Consider the following 16,128-nt stretch of genomic DNA (forward strand, 5'->3'; position numbering starts at 1 on the left):
GTTCCTTGTCTGGGTGGGGAGTGTCTGGATGACTCAGCATCTCAGGACTCAGGAGCCCTCGCTCCCAGTTCTGGTTCCCATGTTCTTTCACTTGAACCCCAGGCAGGACCCAAGCCGCAGGACCCTTTCCCTTCTTGTTTCGTTACTTCCTTTTTATTTCCATTCCTCACTCCTACCTCCTTCCCCCACCTTGGAAAACCCATCTAGTGTTTGATGCGTGTCCTTATTCAAGTTGTGAAATGTGTGTCATTCTGTTTCGAATTCACGTAAACAGTATTGATGTAAAAATCGTTCTCCCCACACGTTTTTTGAAGCTGACCCCTCCTGCGTGGCTGCCCAGCCCCTGCCTTCTCTGTGCTGGTTGGGCACATCCACCAGCTCACCCACCCTTTCCCCCAGGGAGCCTCAAGACTCAGAAATTCAGGATGGTCTGTGGGAAGGAGAGAGTCAGATCCTCAGCCAAGCCTGACCTCCTCCACCTTACAACCACCCCTGTGGTTTCTCCAGTTCAGTGAAGAAACAGTAACCAGGTGGAACGGTGTTTCAGTGGCAGTCACCCTGCTAAAGGCAGAGCTGGATTTAAAGTCCAGAACCTGATCTTTCTAGCACAGATGCTGTCAGTGCCAGGAAGACTGGGATGCGAGAAAGGAGCCAGAGGCAGGCTGAGGACACCCTGCTCCTGACAAGACTTACATAAAAGGAATAAATAAAAAAGAATGAGAGTGGGGGGTCAGAGAGAGTGTAAATACAGTCACATCAGACCCCTTCTCTCAGAGGCCAAAATACCTTCCTAGGTTAAAAGTGTAAATGTGGAATATTAAAAACAATTATTAGATACCAATGATGATGTTAAATAACTTCCAAAAACAACTGGAAATTAAAACTGGATAGTCCTGTCTGGGGTTACAACATAACCTGGGGGCAGAGTAGAGAAAGGGTTGGCAGGGAAGTTAGAAGCTAGGTGAGGGCTCCATGGGTTCACTGTACTACTCTTTGTGAATGTTGGACACTTTCCATGTAAAAAGTAAACCATACAATGTCACATAAACCATGTTAAAATGAAAAATGCAAGGACTCTTGCTGTCCACATTGTAGCCCCGTGGCCAATCTCGGCTTCAACTGGGGCTCCAGGGAGGGATGAAGCAAGACCCCTGCTTGGGGGTGGGGTGGGGGGGTGCAGGCAGCAGGCTCAGGGCCAGATGTAGGGCACCCCAGACAGGGGCCTCTGATGCTGGGCCATAAAGTTGGGCAGGAGTTTGGCAGGGGGTGGCCAGTGCTGTATCCTGGTGGGAACTGGCCTATGGAAGGTTCTGAGGGCAGTGTGGCTGGGGTCACGCCCACGAGGCCAAAGCCAGGCTGAGGAAGGTCTGAAAGGCCCATGTGAAGTGCCCTTGGCTGGTGGGCAGCAGGCCCTGCTGTGTCCTATCCTTGCAGGCTGAAAGAAAACTACATTTTGTTGAGCACCGACGGCCCCGGAAGGAATGTCCTGAAGTTCAAGCCCCCGATGTGTTTCAGCTTGGACAACGCACGACACGTGGTAGCAAAGCTGGATGCCATCCTGACAGGTGAGCCTGGAGACCCAAGGGGCAGCTGATAACTGTGTCTCTACAACCCAGCCTGGAGCTAGGACCTCCCAGCATGCCCAGGGACAGGGGTGCAACAGCTGAGCCAGGTGTCCTCTGAACAGTGCAGGGAGTAGGGAGCTGAAGTGAAGGCCTCCCCTATTCCTGCCTGTGTCCCCCAAAATCTGAGCCCTGGGTAGATGGGAAATGAGCCACCACCCATCCTGCCTGGGCAGGCACCAGTGTGGCATGCAGGACAAGGGAAGCAGGGCTGGGCTTTTAAGCCCAACTATCGGAACTAGTGGGAGGTTCCATTGTGTCCTTAAAGCCTCCCTGAGATGTAGGTGGCAGTAGCTTTGCTTTCTTCAGCTGCTAAGTGGCTGAAATGAGATTTGCACCCTGGACTGATTCAACACAAAATGAAATCCCTCTGCACGTTCCTTATCATTTAGGAAAATCAAACTCTTCTCTAAATCCACTTACAAGGAAATCTATAATTACCAAATTGGACACATCGATGCACTGAGGTGATGTTGCATGTACAGAGCTCAGTGGGGGACCCCAAAATAGGCAAAATGCTATCTTCCTGATAGAGATCAGAGCAGCCCAGCTACAACCACCCCCACCCCACCCCCAGGCTATTTCACTGTGGTCACAAGGTCTCTAGAGCTGAGGTCAGTCCCTACTAGACACAACTGGAGGTGGTACGGAACCTGCTGGGGGAAGGGAATGTATTTTCGGGAAGCCTGCGGAGGAAAAGCTGACTGGGCACAGAATTGGCTTGGAGTTACTGTATAGAAGGGACTTCAGTTGAGCCTGGAAGCCTCAGAAAATCTGAGGGCTGGTTTTGTCCTCTTGGGAAATTGTTGCTGACCCTGTGGTGGCCTGTACACATGGGTAAAGGGTGGGACATGGGCTTGGACAGGCCAGTGGGCCCAGTCTCCACACTGCCACCCAAGAAGCCTGGACACTGAAGGCAGAAGTCTTTAGCAGAGGAGAAAGGTTGACCATCTTTTTCAGACATGGAAGAGAAAGTGAGAAGTTGCGAGACACTGAGGCTCCAGCCCTGAGGCAGCTCTGCTGAGGGGTGTCCTCTAGGTAAGTGGCCTTACTTCTTGTTCCTAGAGAACCAGAACTGGGTTCCTTACCACCTATTTAGTAGCTCCTTCAACATTCTTGTTCCAAGTGATGTCCCCTTCCCACAGGTTAGTTTTAATACTGGGAGGCTCTGGCTGCCTTGGGCTCTCCCCATCCCCCATCTCTGAAAAATCTCCAAAGTACTTAAGTTTGCATTTGATGGCTGAGCAAAGAATATAGCTATTTCCTCCCTTCTCCAGCGGGTTCCTCTACGGGAGAGCTTCTGGCAGGCTTTATCCACCTGCAGCCCCCAGCCAAGTGCTGTGTCTTACAACTAGCTATCTTAGGCCTCAGCCACTAGACTTGGGGTGCTCCAATCAGGCCAACAGATAGGCCCTGCCACAGGGGGCCGTTACAACCAGGAGGGGCACCATCTTGCCCAGATCCAGCTGGCCCTTTGTGTGTCTGCTCTTATCTTTAGGTTCACACTGTCTTTGCTGGGAGAGAGAATCCCATTTCCAATGGCAAGTCAAGACAGGTGTTCCAAGGTGCTCCAGACTCGAACTGCCCTGGGGACACTGGGGCAGTGTCCCCACTGAGGGTGGTAACCCTCACTGTACTGTTTTCACCCCCCTGAACAGCTGCCCCAAATATCTGAGCCACTCCACTTTCTTTAAAGGGGCACAAGTCCTAGGCAGGGCCAAGTCATTAAAGGAAACTAACCAAAGATGTGGAGAGTGTGTGCTTATGCCTGACAGGATGCAGGTTAGGTGGTCTTGGAGGATACTGGAGCTCTGGAGCACCTGTCCCCCCCCCCTTCACAGTATATCCCACACTCACCCAGGCTTGGGGGTTTTTAAATTTTTATTTCAAAAGCTTGGATAGCTTCAATATCCAGGTCGTGGCAAAATCAGGACACGTGTAAAATACCTTACAATACATTAGATTCCCGAAAGGTACCAAAAAGTACAGTAAAATTAACACTTCCATTATAGGAAATGTATGACACAAATAATATAAAATTAAAGGTGAAAAAAGGTGACACTGTTTTCCTAAGATACAATTTACTCTTTACAACCAGGGTCCACAGGTCCAGGCTGCAGAGCGGCCGCAGGAAGCAGACCCTCCAATCTGGCTCCGGGTAACCGGGTAATAAAAATGAGCCCATAATGCCGCTCTGGCCTCGACACCACACGCTGCCTAAAACAACTAGAGCTCTGGATATATTAAACAGGAGAGTGATTTCCAGGGGGGAAATTTTAAATAAGACGCACATGGGACAGCCCATAGAAAGTTTGCCAAGTTAAATTTGGTACATAATTGTGTTCACTCGATATCCAAACAAAGCGTGTGCGGTCAGTCGGACACTCCTGCCAAAGCCTCAGTATGGCTTGTAGTTATTCTGATGGCCACCGCGTCGCTGGCTCTTCCCGTAATTTGTACTACCCTGACCTAGGGACAAGAACAACAATGAGAGCAGCTACAACTTACTGAGCATTTACTCCTGTGCCAGGCGCTTGATATGCATCCTCACCAGAGCCAACAACTCTGATAGGACATCTTCCCCACCTTCCTGAGCCCCAAAAGCTCAAAATCGGGTAGCTCCAGTGAGCAAGCCAGGCCACAAAGCCCAGCCTGTCCGACTCCAAAGCCCCTGCTGCCAGTGGCCCCTGCACTGTCTGTCCTGCCTCCCAGGGTGGGTGAGTGGATGGGGGCCTCCCTCTCTCCTACTTACTGTAGTCGTAGCCGGGGCCGTAGCCGTAATAACCATAAGGCGAGTAGTCGTAGCCGCCATAGCCGGGCCCGTAGCCCTGCTGGTAGCCGTAGCCCTGGTTCCAGTAGCTGCCGTAGCCCTGATTCCAACTCTGACTCTGACCTGTGGGGGGGAGCAGGGCACAGGGGCCCATGGACCATTTAGCACACGCAGGAGCTAGGATGGAGGAAATCCTGCCCTTTGGGTGGCGAGGTTACTATGGCAACTCAGAAAAGCCAAGGGGCTGCTGTCCTGGTGTAGAGGGAGGGCCCTGGGCCCAGCCCTGTACCTGAGACCCAAGCTGGGGGCAAGAAGGCCAGGCCAGGATGGAAAACTAACTTCACTGGGGCAACCGAGGCAGCTCACTCTCATTCAAATCACCCTCTGCTCACCCCCACCCTCCCTGGCAGCTTGGCCTTAAAAAGGATGGAGTTCAGGCTTTGGAGTCAGAGGGGCCTGGGACGGAAGGAGGTTAAGCGCCTGGCACAGCCTTGCCCTACCCTTCAGCCCACCCACCCATGGGTGTACCAAGACTCAGGACAGCCACAGAGCCAAGTACACCCCGTCTTGATGCAGATGCCCCCTCTGCCCTGGGGCCCCAGACCACATGAGAAAAATGGGCTCTTCTACTCCAAGCAGCAGCAGCAGCAGCATAGCCTCAACCCAGGAAAACCATTCCTGATTCTGCCCACCCTGCTGCACCAAGCACCAGAGGCCAAGAGAGCCCCCAAAACAGGCACAGAAGCTCCATGCAGGCAGGGAAACAGGACTCATCTTCATCTGGGTTCCACTCACCTCCTCCACTTCCGCCGCCACCACTGCTGCCTCGGTTCCCTCGGTTGCGATTCCCACGGCCCCCAGAGCCATACTGCTGCTGTTGATAAACCTCTTTGGGCTGAGCCACCTTGATTTCACACTGAAAGCCAAGAGAACAGTGGGTCATGCCAGTGGAACAAGCCCTGGGCAGGGACTGTGCACGAAGGCCTTCGCTGACAAACGTTCAGGAGGCAGATCTTCTCTATCTGCTCAAGAACACATGCTGGGGTGGGAAACCACATTTGGACTAGCTCAGAATCACAACTAAAATCTAGACAGACCGAAAAACTCACACAATGGGCTTTTTTGGCTCAAGCCTTTCCCCAGAGTGCTTGAAACAATGGGATACACCCAATGGGATAGGTCCACTGATGGTCACCCTTGGGTGCTCTAACAAGTGGGAGAAGGACAGCTGGACCAATGCCAGTCCAGTGTAGCAAGACACCACACCAGGTGTCAATCTGGTGCCACCTTGGGCAAGGGAGTCAGAGAAGGCTTCCCAGGTAAGGGATCTTAGAGAAAAAAGGTTCTTTTCTCCCCCCCAGAAGAAATAAAAGCATTCCACTCAAATACACTATTGAGGTGGCAAACCTGACCTCCATCTTATAAAGAAAGCCACTGAAGCTCAAGGCAGCCTTCCCTAAGGCCATACTGCTCCCCCTTTCTCCTCCAACCACTGGTGGGCTGTTGGGATGGGCCAGATATCTGTGTCTTCTTAGGGCCCAGAGAGTCAATTTCCTTTTTGCTCAAAACTCTCATGAGGGTCATGGACCTTCAAGTGCTCCTGCTTTAAGTATATTTTTAAAAGAAAGTCCACTGACACATAACCCTCTCCATTAAGACCAATTAAAAAAACATTTTAGGGGGCTTCCCTGGTGGCGCAGTGGTTGAGAGTCCGCCTGCCGATGCAGGGGACACGGGTTCGTGCCCCGGCCCGGGAAGATCCCACATGCTGCGGAGCGGCTGGGACCATGAGCCATGCCCACTGAGCCTGCGCGTCCAGAGCCTGTGCTCCGCAACGGGAGAGGCCACAACAGTGAGAGGCCCGCGAACCGCAAAAAAAAAAAAAAAAAAAACAAACAAACCATTTTACGCAAGATGTCCCCATACAAGCATACTCAAAAAATCAGCAAATTATCAAGTGATGCAATCTCATGTTTTCTATCCTACTAAGTTAAAAATACTGAATACAACCTGCTAAATAACACTTATTTCAAGATCAACCACTAGCAGTTTGACTAATGGTGCCCTAATAGGCTCTTCATGCCCATTTCACATCATGGCACAGAGATAAAGATCTCTTTCCATGTCACTGTCCACTGGGGTAACCATTAATGGATGAGGTCTCACCCAACAGCCCCTATGATCCCATCTCATTTTACATAAAATTTAGGGGCCCAATCCCAAATCCAATCTTTCCAAAAATTCCCAGCCAGGATTGAGGCTTCCAGGAGCCCCACCCTATGTGTCCCACCTTATCTGGCTGCCACTCCTGCTCAGGCAGAGCCTGCCACACCTTGCCAGTGGGCCACACCCTCAACTCCCACTGCCTCGGCCACTGGAGAACACAGGGAGCATGAACTACCTACCCTCTCTCCTGTCCAGAGTTCAGAGGGAAGAGTTGCCCCTCACTGAACAGGACTCTCGCTTATTTGAAGTCAAAACTGACTCTAGATTTAAGGTGGCCAGGACCCTGGGAGCTCTCTGGAAAGGATCTTTGGGGTGGGGCTTAATTTAACCAGTAACCAAAGGGGATGGAGATAAAACAGATTTGGTTGTGGCAGGAGGTAAAGATAAAAGCTCTACAACAACGTCCAAAGCAGGTAAGACTTCTCCACAGAAAACAGTAAATGGCAATTTTAGAATCTTCTGAGACCTTAACTGTAGGACTTACACACTTTGCACTCTACATCCCAAACACCACGACCTCTACCTTTAAGTCAGGATCTGAAGAGGCTACTCAGCACACACTCTATCCCATATAAGCCTCCCGTCCTCCAGTATTCTCCTGCCTCCCTCATATCCTGTCCTACCAGCCTAGGAGCTCCGTGAAAGACAGGACAACCTGCCCCTCCCCTATGAGGACAGCAAACAGTGCAGAAAACAGTAACGTATACCCTGGAGAACTCTTGGAGGTAACCCAATGCCTAATCCACGCCTGCAAAGGCCAGCTCTCCAGCAGAATGCCAAGCACACACAGCTGGGGACACCTTACCTTACTTCCACTGATGGTGTGGAACTTTTTCTCCAGAACTTTCTTCACAGGTTCTTCTTCTTTAAAGGTGATGAAAACAAAGCCTCGTCTTTTGTTCGACTTTGGATCCATTGGAAGCTCAATGGCTTCAATCTGCAAACGTAAGCAAAGCTCAGGACCCTACCGCAGAGCCTATAAGGAACTCACAGGAGAAAACGTCCACGAACACCAGAGTGAAAAAGAGCTCCAGCCAGCCAAGGTGCCAAGGACCAAGAAGAAGGCAACCTCGGTGCAGCTGGCAGACCACTCCGGGGGCCACACACTCACCTCCCCAAACTCGCCGAAGTACTCCCTGATCTTCTCCTCAGTGGCTTCAGGATTCAGACCCCCCACAAAAATTTTCTTTACTGGGTCTTTCTTCATGGCCATGGCTTTTTTGGGGTCAATGACACGGCCATCCAGCCTGTGCTCCTTCTGGTCTAGAACCTGTTCCAACAGAAGGGAGCTGGGTTCTAACTCAGCAGCATGACCCTGAACAAAAACCTTCTCTTTGAACCACAAGACTCCAACACAGGCACACAAAATGTGCTTCACCTCCTTCAAACTCTACCCCCAATCTGACTTCCCAACCCTATCTCCAAACTTCACTTGGTTTACCTAAACACCTATAAATCTATCCGCAACCCCCCCCACCAGTCTTTGCCCATGCCGTGCACCCCTCTTCCTGCCCAGGCAGCCCCAATTTAAGGCCTATCTCCTCCGGAAGTAAAGCAATAATTAAAAGCACAGGCTAGAGCTAGGCTGTGAGGGCTGGAATCCTCACACTCCACCCCTTACTAGCTATGTGATCTCTTCTACTTAACCTTCTGAGCCTTAGGTTTGTTTTCTACAAAATGAGTAAAATAATGTTTATCTCCTAGCAACCCTGGACTCTCTTCTAGTCCTCTCAATGAAATGTCTGCTTCAGCAGGGTCCAGAATAGGCACAAGATAATAAACGGTCAACCATAATCTTCCTGGACCACTCCTGCCCACTCACTCCTCCATTTAATCTCTACTTTTAATCCATTCAAAAAGGAGAGCAGGAGTTCCCAACCTCTCTGCTTTTCCCAAAGCACCCAACCATGTGCAAAACACATAAGCCAATCATGGTCTAAGAATAGTATCCTCATAAAATACACAGACTTCTGATTATAAAGTACCCAGCTTACCTTCTCCACGCTAGCTGCATCTTTGAAGAGGATAAACCCAAACCCTCTTGATCGGCCAGTGTTGGGATCCATTTTTATTGTACAGTCAACGACCTCTCCAAATTTGGTAAAATAATCCTTTAGGTCCTTTTTGCTGGTATCCCAGCTCAGGCCACCAACGAACATTTTTCTGAAATGGTGGGGTGAGAACAGGGAAACAAGCCTTAGAAAACTCATTTCGGAAGGACTGGCCCTAGCAAAACTTTCATTGAAAAGATTGTAAATAAAGCCACCATTCGGAACAAAGGTTTACCCTTAGGGCCCACAGGGTTCTACCTCTGGAAAATGTTAACAAATCTCCGCTTCCCTTCCAAACCCAATCTTGACCGTAACAAAGCCTCAGGTGATCCGTACCCCCAAGGAGGTGGGGGAAAAGGAAGCACAACCTAGCCGGAGAGCTAGGCCCTGGGCACTCACAACTGTAAGGAAACTAGTTTGTCTAACAACCGTGTATCAAAACGCTACGGTCCCTGCCACCTCCGAGCACTCGCTCTCAAGGAACTCAAGGCTTCCGGGGCCGAGTCGGAGTTCAGGCCGTGACTCCGCCCTGGAAAAGAGGCGGAGGAGGAAGGCCCTGGCGCGCGCCAACTCCGCCCACGCAGCTCAGACAGTCCGCGACCCGCCGGGCCCCGGGTCCGAGCACACTCCGCTTCCGGGCGCCAGCCAGCGGCACCGGGGCGGCGCCAAAGTCGACCCAACAAACTCCTGCAAACTCCGGCGCGCACGGAAAGCCGGCGGCGCGGGGCTGCTGCTCTGCGAGCCGCGAGCAGGCCCCGGCCGCCCGCCCCTCCCCCCGCCGCGTGGCGCCAACAAAAGGCGGCCCCGGAACAAAGGCGGCGCCCCCCGTCGGCCCGCGGCCGCACCTACCCCGCGTCCTCCTCGTTCTTGCTGGCGTTTATCTGGTCACCCTCGGCGCCGTTCTGGTTGCCGGCCTGGGGCGCCACGCTCCCGCCTCCGGCGCCAGCCGCGACCCCGGTGCCAGCACCAGTCCCGGCCGGCGACTCGCCTTCGGGGGCGGCCTCGTGTCCGTTCTCGGTGGCGCCCGTCGTCTCCATGGGCTGCTCCTCACCCGCTTCCGACATGCTAGGCCGTGGCGCGCGGCTCCTGCAACGAGCAGCCACGACGCATCAGGCCGGCGCCGCTCCCGCCCGGGTTCCCGCCCGCCACCCGCGGGCCCGGACGCTCACCTCGCCGCCGATGACGCCGCGGGGCCCGCTCGTCCCCACCCGCCGGGAAGGCACCGCGGGCTCGGCCGCGCTCACGCTTGCGCCGCCGGGCCTCTCCCCCGTCTACCGACGGAGCCGCCGCGACCTCGCGCCCTCCTCCCTCGGCCTGCGCTGCCGCTACCGCTGCCGCCGCTGCACGAAAGCCACCAACACAGAAGCTCCTCCAGGCCCGCGCGGTGCTGCCGCCTGACAATGCCGACTCGTGGCGCTCTTTATAATGCCGGAGCCGAGGCCACCTCGCAACAAACCACATGCTCATTGGCTTCGCCAGCCGGTCACTCAACCCCGCGCCGGCTCCCCATTGGCCGCGGCGGCGCGCTCACGGTAAATCCAGGCGGGCTTTGTCCTCCTCTTAGAATTCGCGCGAGCCGGGGCCTTGCAGAGGGTTGCGGGGTCCGGTGGTCCGATGACCCTGTCCCGAGCGGCCGGCGGCCCGAGCCCAGGGGCGGAGAGGCTTATTACTGACCGTTCGCCCTCTGAGGCCGTAGTCCTTCGTCCCGGTGCGACCTAATCCAGCATTGGCAGCCTTGGCCACTCCGTTTCCCAAAAGAGGAAACTGGACTCAAGGAAGCCTCGGAAACCGAAGTCGCCCCAACTGGAAGTGCAGAGCCTGGCCTTCCGAGATTGGGCGCGCAGTGCCCGCCAAGGCCCTCAGCTTGGTTCGGAGAAATTGGGACGGATCCCGCCCTCCCCCTTGACCTTGGTGCCGTCAAAGCCATGCGCTCCCGCCACTTCTGCCGCCTCCCCCGGAGGTGAGAAGCGAGGAGGGGGCGGAGTTCATCGAGTGACTGTTGCCAATGGTGCTCCGCCGGGATGTGGCGGGAGAAACGGTGGGACCACGGTGTTCCCCAATCTTAGGTCGCCTGGCACCACGTTGACGACTGACATCAAATTTTTACTTTTGATTACTTAAACTCTTTCATTTATTTTTGCTAAAATCTATTTTTAAGAGAAATGTACCACTTCCTTGAAATCATGAAGTTTTGGGGGAAGGGAAGAATAGTTCTCTTTTTCTAATATACAAAACCCCTTAATATTTATCTACTTGACCACCAAGCTTGAAAGGCCTGCGTAATCCCACGATTCCTTTTAATCATATGGGTGACAAGCCCCAAATGAACCAGGATTAAAACCTCTGAAGCCTGGGGATTACCAAACAACAGCAGAACACAAGTAGCTGACGTCTCCCACTGGAATCCTGCTGCCAGGCCCGGTGTGATAGGCTGGGCATTCTATTTTCTCATCTGGTCTCCTAACAATCCTATGGAAGGTGGTACCATAATTAATTTATAAATGAGAAAACAAGCCCAGAGCCCCAGCCCAAGGCTCACTCCCTAAGTCAGCCAGCCAGTGGAGTTGCCATGAGAATGTGAAATGTCACAATTTCACATTTTGAAAAAAAAATTTTTTAAAAATCTGAAGATTTAGGCACACAACACTGCATTTTCCCCAAGGTATCAACCCCCTAGAGCTGAGCACCCACCCCAAGATGAGCAAATGCCTCTGGTTCATCCCAAGGCTCACCTGACCATTTCACTTTCAGGTTAGATTCCATAAACTGGAATTCACGTATCTCCATAAAACCTTGGTCATGTCACTGAAATCTGGTGGTGAGGCTTGCAGGGAAGTCCCTAACAAACTCACCACCCCACCTCCACCCCAGCCCTTGCCCACCCACAGAAATAAGGACCAGGGTTTTGGTCACAGGCAATGATGGGCACAGCTGCCCAAGCCATGAAGAAAATTCAGGCAATCAAGGTCAAGTGTAGCCACAGGACATAACTAATGACGGCATACATTCACTTAATCTCCTGCTCTTGTCCACATGGATTCCTTTAGCACAATTTGGGAAATGCTTTCAATGACATGTCAAGTCTGAGGATAACAACATTTGGATGGTGCTTAACAGTTTGCAAAATACTTTCACCAACATTGCTTTCTTGGAGCTTCAAAATACCTTCCTATGCAGTTATCCATAGTTTATACACAAAAACACTGAAATCACACAGCTGAAATCGTGGCCACAAAGCCAGCACTTCCAATTCTACATTGTCTCCAGGGCTCCTGACTACTCCTGACTAGGACAAGGGGGCTCTGAGCTTCTGAGTTCCGTGGTCTAAATTAGATCTCATATGAGATTAAATGACTTTGAACCTCAAATAAAGCACTGGCCTAGAACATACTTTATAAACTGTAAAGAACTGCAGACAAATAGGGGTCAGTCTTAGCACAGAATGCTTTTATACTGCATGCAAGGGTGCTTCTGACAGAGGCAGGGCACCATGCTGTTTGGAAGCAGCAGTAATTCCCTTTGACACAAGGGAATCTTGCTATTTGGTTCTAGTTGCAGACATGAGTTGAGGGCATCTTCTATGACAATGAGGTTCTCAAATCAGCAAGGAGCCCAGTTACCCGCCAAAGTCCCTTAAGAGGCCCTCAAAGTAAAGTCCCATGGCTTTGGGAATTCAGACTGTCAGGCAATATATGTGTAAGAATGTGTACAATCACCAATCTAGAATACAGAGGATAGACACAAAATGCATTTTGAAAGTTTTTTAAATTACATAAATTTTTCTTTTTCTTCTTATTTTGGCTGAGCCTGCAAGGTGGAAATTGCAGGAGTTAACTGCAAATATGTTGTGATTGTTGTGGCTGACTCCCATAGGGGGCCACTTCCCACACCACAGCTCCACGGGCTCCAGCTAGAGGTAACTTTCTAAAACACAAGTTGGACCTTGTCACACTCTGCATGAAAACCGTGGCTGGCTTCCCAATACTCTGAGGATGAAGTCTTAACCCTGAATACAGGTGAGAGGGACAGATGGGGCTCACAGAAATCCATGCCCCCCTCCCTCCAACCTCTCTTCATCTTGAGTGGAAGAGTCACTTCCAGGCCTGAGCGGTTGAGACTGGGCGCTTCCCCCAGACCTCTCTTCCCCTGGAGACCATGTGTTCTGCATGTCAGAGCTACATTATAAAGAAGAGCTGTTCAGCCCACATCAGACTTGATGTGAGCAAGAAATGAACCTGTACTGGGTCAAGCCACTGAGATTTGGGGGTTTATCTCTAATTGGAGCCTAGCCAAGCCTGACCGTTCCACATGGCTCGAGCCACCCCAGTCACATCTCAGGCCCAGCTCTCCATTCTAGCTGTGCTGATTTATTTGCTGGAACTCACCTGCACCCTTCTGTCTTTCTACCTACTGTTCCCTCTACCTGGAATATTCTTCCCCAAATCTTACCTGCCTACTCTACTTATCTGTTTTGGGTTGAATTGTATCCCCTAAAAGATCTGTTCAATTCCCAACCCGTGGTACCCATGCATGTGACCGTATTTGGGACAAGGATCTTTGCAGATGTTAAGATGAGATCAGACTGAAGTAGGTGGGCCCTTAATCCAATATGACTGGTGCCTTATAAAAAGAGAAGACACAAAGGCACAAGGAAAACACCATGTGACAACAGAGGCAGAGACTGGAGTGACAAGTCTACAAACCAAGTGCCTTGGTCAGTTCAGGCTGCTATAACAAAATACTATGATCTGGGTGCCTTAAAAAACAAACTTATTTCTCACAGTTCTAGAGGCTGGGAAGTCCAAGATCAAGATGTCTGATGAGGACCTGCTGCCTAGTTTGCAGATGGCTATCTTCTTATAGTATCTTCACATGGCAGAGGGCAGAGAGAGAAGCAAGCTCTCTCATGTCTCTTCCTAAAAGGGCACTAATTACATCATGAGGGCCCCATTCATCTAAACCTAACTGCCTCATCTAAATGATGACCTCATCTAAACCTCATCATGACCTCATCTAAACCTAACTGCCTCCCAAAGGCCCCACTTCCAACTACAATCACACTGCAGATTAGGGTTTCAACATATATGAATTTGGAGGGACACAAACATTCAGTCCATAGCACAAAGGAATACCAAGGATTACCAGCAACACCAGAAGCTAGGAGAGAGGCATGGAGCAGATTCCCCCCTACAGCCTTCAGAGGGAGTGTGGCTCTGCCAACACCTTGATTTTGGTCTTCTAGCCTCCAGAACTGTAAAATAATAAATTTCTTTTCTTTTTTTTCTGCTTTGTCAGACATTTATTTAGGTGTCTTGCTAGTACAATTTCCTGTTACCTGGGTTTGATATATAACCTCAAATTCTTATACTGCAATTTTTTGGGTATGACCAAATGTAACTTCTAAAAAAAAAAACAAGTACTGCTGAGTTTATTTATTCACTTACTGTCTCACAATTTTTATCCTTGCCCCTGTTATCAAGTAAACAGAGACAATAAATTTTTATTGTGTTATGCCCCCCAGCTGGTAGTGCTTTGTTATGGCAGCCCTAGCTGACTAATCCAACATCCATCAGACTTCAGCTTCCTCCAGAAAGTGTTCTGTCAGGCCCCAAGGAAGGGCCCCTCTCAGAGCACAGATCACACAATATTGACACTGACCAAGAGCTCAATGAGATCCTGCACCAGGTCTGTCTCCTTTGCCCTGACACCTCCAGTGGGCACTCCAATACCTGCAGACTGAATAAAAGATCTCTTTATTAAGGTGACAAACTGGTTCCTAGTGGGCTGAATCTGACTTTCAGATGTGCTTGCTTGCCTATACAGTGTCTTGAACATCGTAAAAAATTATTTGCCAACATTTACAAAGTATATTTCTACAAAACATTACATTTCCAGGTAACTTTGGAAATTTTTTAGATAAAGTCACACTGGGCCACAGTCCCACGTGTCCACACTCAGCGGGAGCTGAGTCACACTGCCCCCCAGCAGGTGGAGCAGGTGTTGTCCAGCTCACTCCAGCCCTCACAAGGTCCTAATGTCTTGTTCCTGGGCCCTCTAAACTCATCATCATCAACTGAAAGCATTAGGGATGCCAGTCCCTAACTAGGCCTCCATGAAACTCAGCTTCTTCCTCTTGAAAACAGGGATGACAACACCTGCCTCTCAGCACTCCTGCAGGGCTCACAGACTGTCTGCCAAGAGTTTAGCACAGCACCAGGCGGGTAGTAGATATAAATGCCAGCTGCTAGGACTGCTAACAACAGTAACAATAGAAGATCTCAGGGATGACTCCTTCAGCTGATGAGCTCCCCATCGCGTCTCAAATCAAATCCTCAAAACAGAAGTGGAAGATCTGGAGAAGCTCTACTAGCCAACGCCCTGCCCACACCCGCTAAGGTCACATTCTTGCGACAGCCACCCATGCCTAGTTTGAGTCTCAGAGGCAGCCTCTGCCCAGCAAAGGCCAATCAGAATTGCCTAGGACACCCTTCTGGAATCAGACCTTATTGGAATATGTGGTTCACATACAGACCTAAACCTCCCAGTCTCCTCGGAGCTTGCAGGGCTGCATTCAGTGGACATGGCATACAGAGGGGCCCAGCCTGGCTTCATATCACAATCTCCTGCGTAGTTTTTAAAACTTCGGATTCCCAGGTCCCTGGGGCTGGATTCTCACTTTTATACAGCATGCTGGGCACGGGGCATTGGGATAGGGACAGATTCAGGATGCACTGCTGCTGACCAGGTCGGGGACGAGCCTATGAAACCAGGAAATGCCCATCTCCCTGCTGAAAGGCAGCAGCCTGCTCATCAGAGCAGCCCTGGAGGGGCTGTGTGTGTGGTTTATCACTGCCACTAAGTCAGGGTGGGCCTGGGAAACTCTCCCTTTGAGCCTCAGTTTCTGATTACACGACAATTCATATATTCACTCATTTACTAACAGCTCGGGCTTTGCCTGCCATCAACATGACCCTCAGGACAGACCTGTTTTTTGAACTCTAAACCCACACGAGTCACTATTCCTCAACATCTCTCCTGAACTGTCCCCAAGGCACCTCAATCTCAGCATGTCTAAAAGAGAACACATTACATTCCCCTGAGCCCAGACCCTCTGCCGGTGCTCTTGGCCACAGAGAATGCCTCTACCACCCTACATGTGCAGGCCAGGAACATGACTGGGTCAGCCTTAACACCCCTCTCCTCACTCCTCCCCTATCCAATCCATCACCTAGGCCTGAACGTGCCTTTATTACTGTCACCTGCACTCAGGTTTGCACTACAGGAATATCAGTCAGGGAAGGCTACACTGTGTACCAAATATATCTAAAAGCCACGGAAGATTGTTTCTTACAGATAACAGTCCTGGGTGGTGTTCAGGCTAGAGAAGTGGCTCTCCTCCATGGGGTCGTTTAGGGACCCAGGCCCCTCCCATGGCTCCACCAGCCCCTCGGGCCTTGTC

The 16,128-nt window shown here is 51.1% G+C and overlaps 2 protein-coding genes across 8 annotated transcripts in view; one reads left to right on the plus strand and one right to left on the minus strand.

Moving 5' to 3' along the window:
• PHYKPL (5-phosphohydroxy-L-lysine phospho-lyase) overlaps positions 1–3,785 on the plus strand; it is a 25,999-nt gene extending 22,214 nt beyond the window's left edge. For 4 of the 5 annotated variants that reach the window (XM_067732639.1, XM_067732643.1, XM_067732640.1 and 1 more), the window contains 3 exons: positions 1,435–1,565; positions 2,583–2,660; positions 3,121–3,785. In XM_067732639.1, coding sequence (XP_067588740.1) covers positions 1,435–1,565; positions 2,583–2,632 — 181 coding nt within the window. In that variant the 3' untranslated portion in view covers positions 2,633–2,660; positions 3,121–3,785. Of the gene's footprint in view, positions 1–1,434; positions 1,566–2,582; positions 2,661–3,120 lie in introns of those variants that run through there. The other variant, XM_067732641.1, reaches the window with a different exon arrangement.
• HNRNPAB (heterogeneous nuclear ribonucleoprotein A/B) lies at positions 3,486–10,095 on the minus strand. 3 transcript variants are annotated; one of them, XM_067732647.1, is made up of 8 exons: positions 9,999–10,095; positions 9,519–9,755; positions 8,613–8,781; positions 7,730–7,888; positions 7,424–7,555; positions 5,188–5,308; positions 4,375–4,515; positions 3,486–4,091 (listed from the first exon to the last, which is right to left on the minus strand). In XM_067732647.1, exons 2-8 carry the CDS (start codon positions 9,731–9,733, stop codon positions 4,021–4,023), a joined length of 1,008 nt encoding a protein of 335 aa, XP_067588748.1. In that variant the 5' UTR covers positions 9,734–9,755; positions 9,999–10,095; the 3' UTR covers positions 3,486–4,020. The 3 variants fall into 3 exon arrangements, with proteins under 3 accessions (XP_067588748.1, XP_067588747.1, XP_067588750.1); XM_067732646.1 differs by having other exon boundaries at positions 9,839–10,087; XM_067732649.1 differs by lacking the exon at positions 4,375–4,515 and having other exon boundaries at positions 9,839–10,086.
• Positions 10,096–16,128: the final 6,033 nt, after the last annotated feature.

The sequence above is a fragment of the Pseudorca crassidens genome, chromosome 3 (assembly GCF_039906515.1).
Source record: "Pseudorca crassidens isolate mPseCra1 chromosome 3, mPseCra1.hap1, whole genome shotgun sequence".
In the NCBI taxonomy this organism is placed as follows: domain Eukaryota; kingdom Metazoa; phylum Chordata; class Mammalia; order Artiodactyla; family Delphinidae; genus Pseudorca; species Pseudorca crassidens.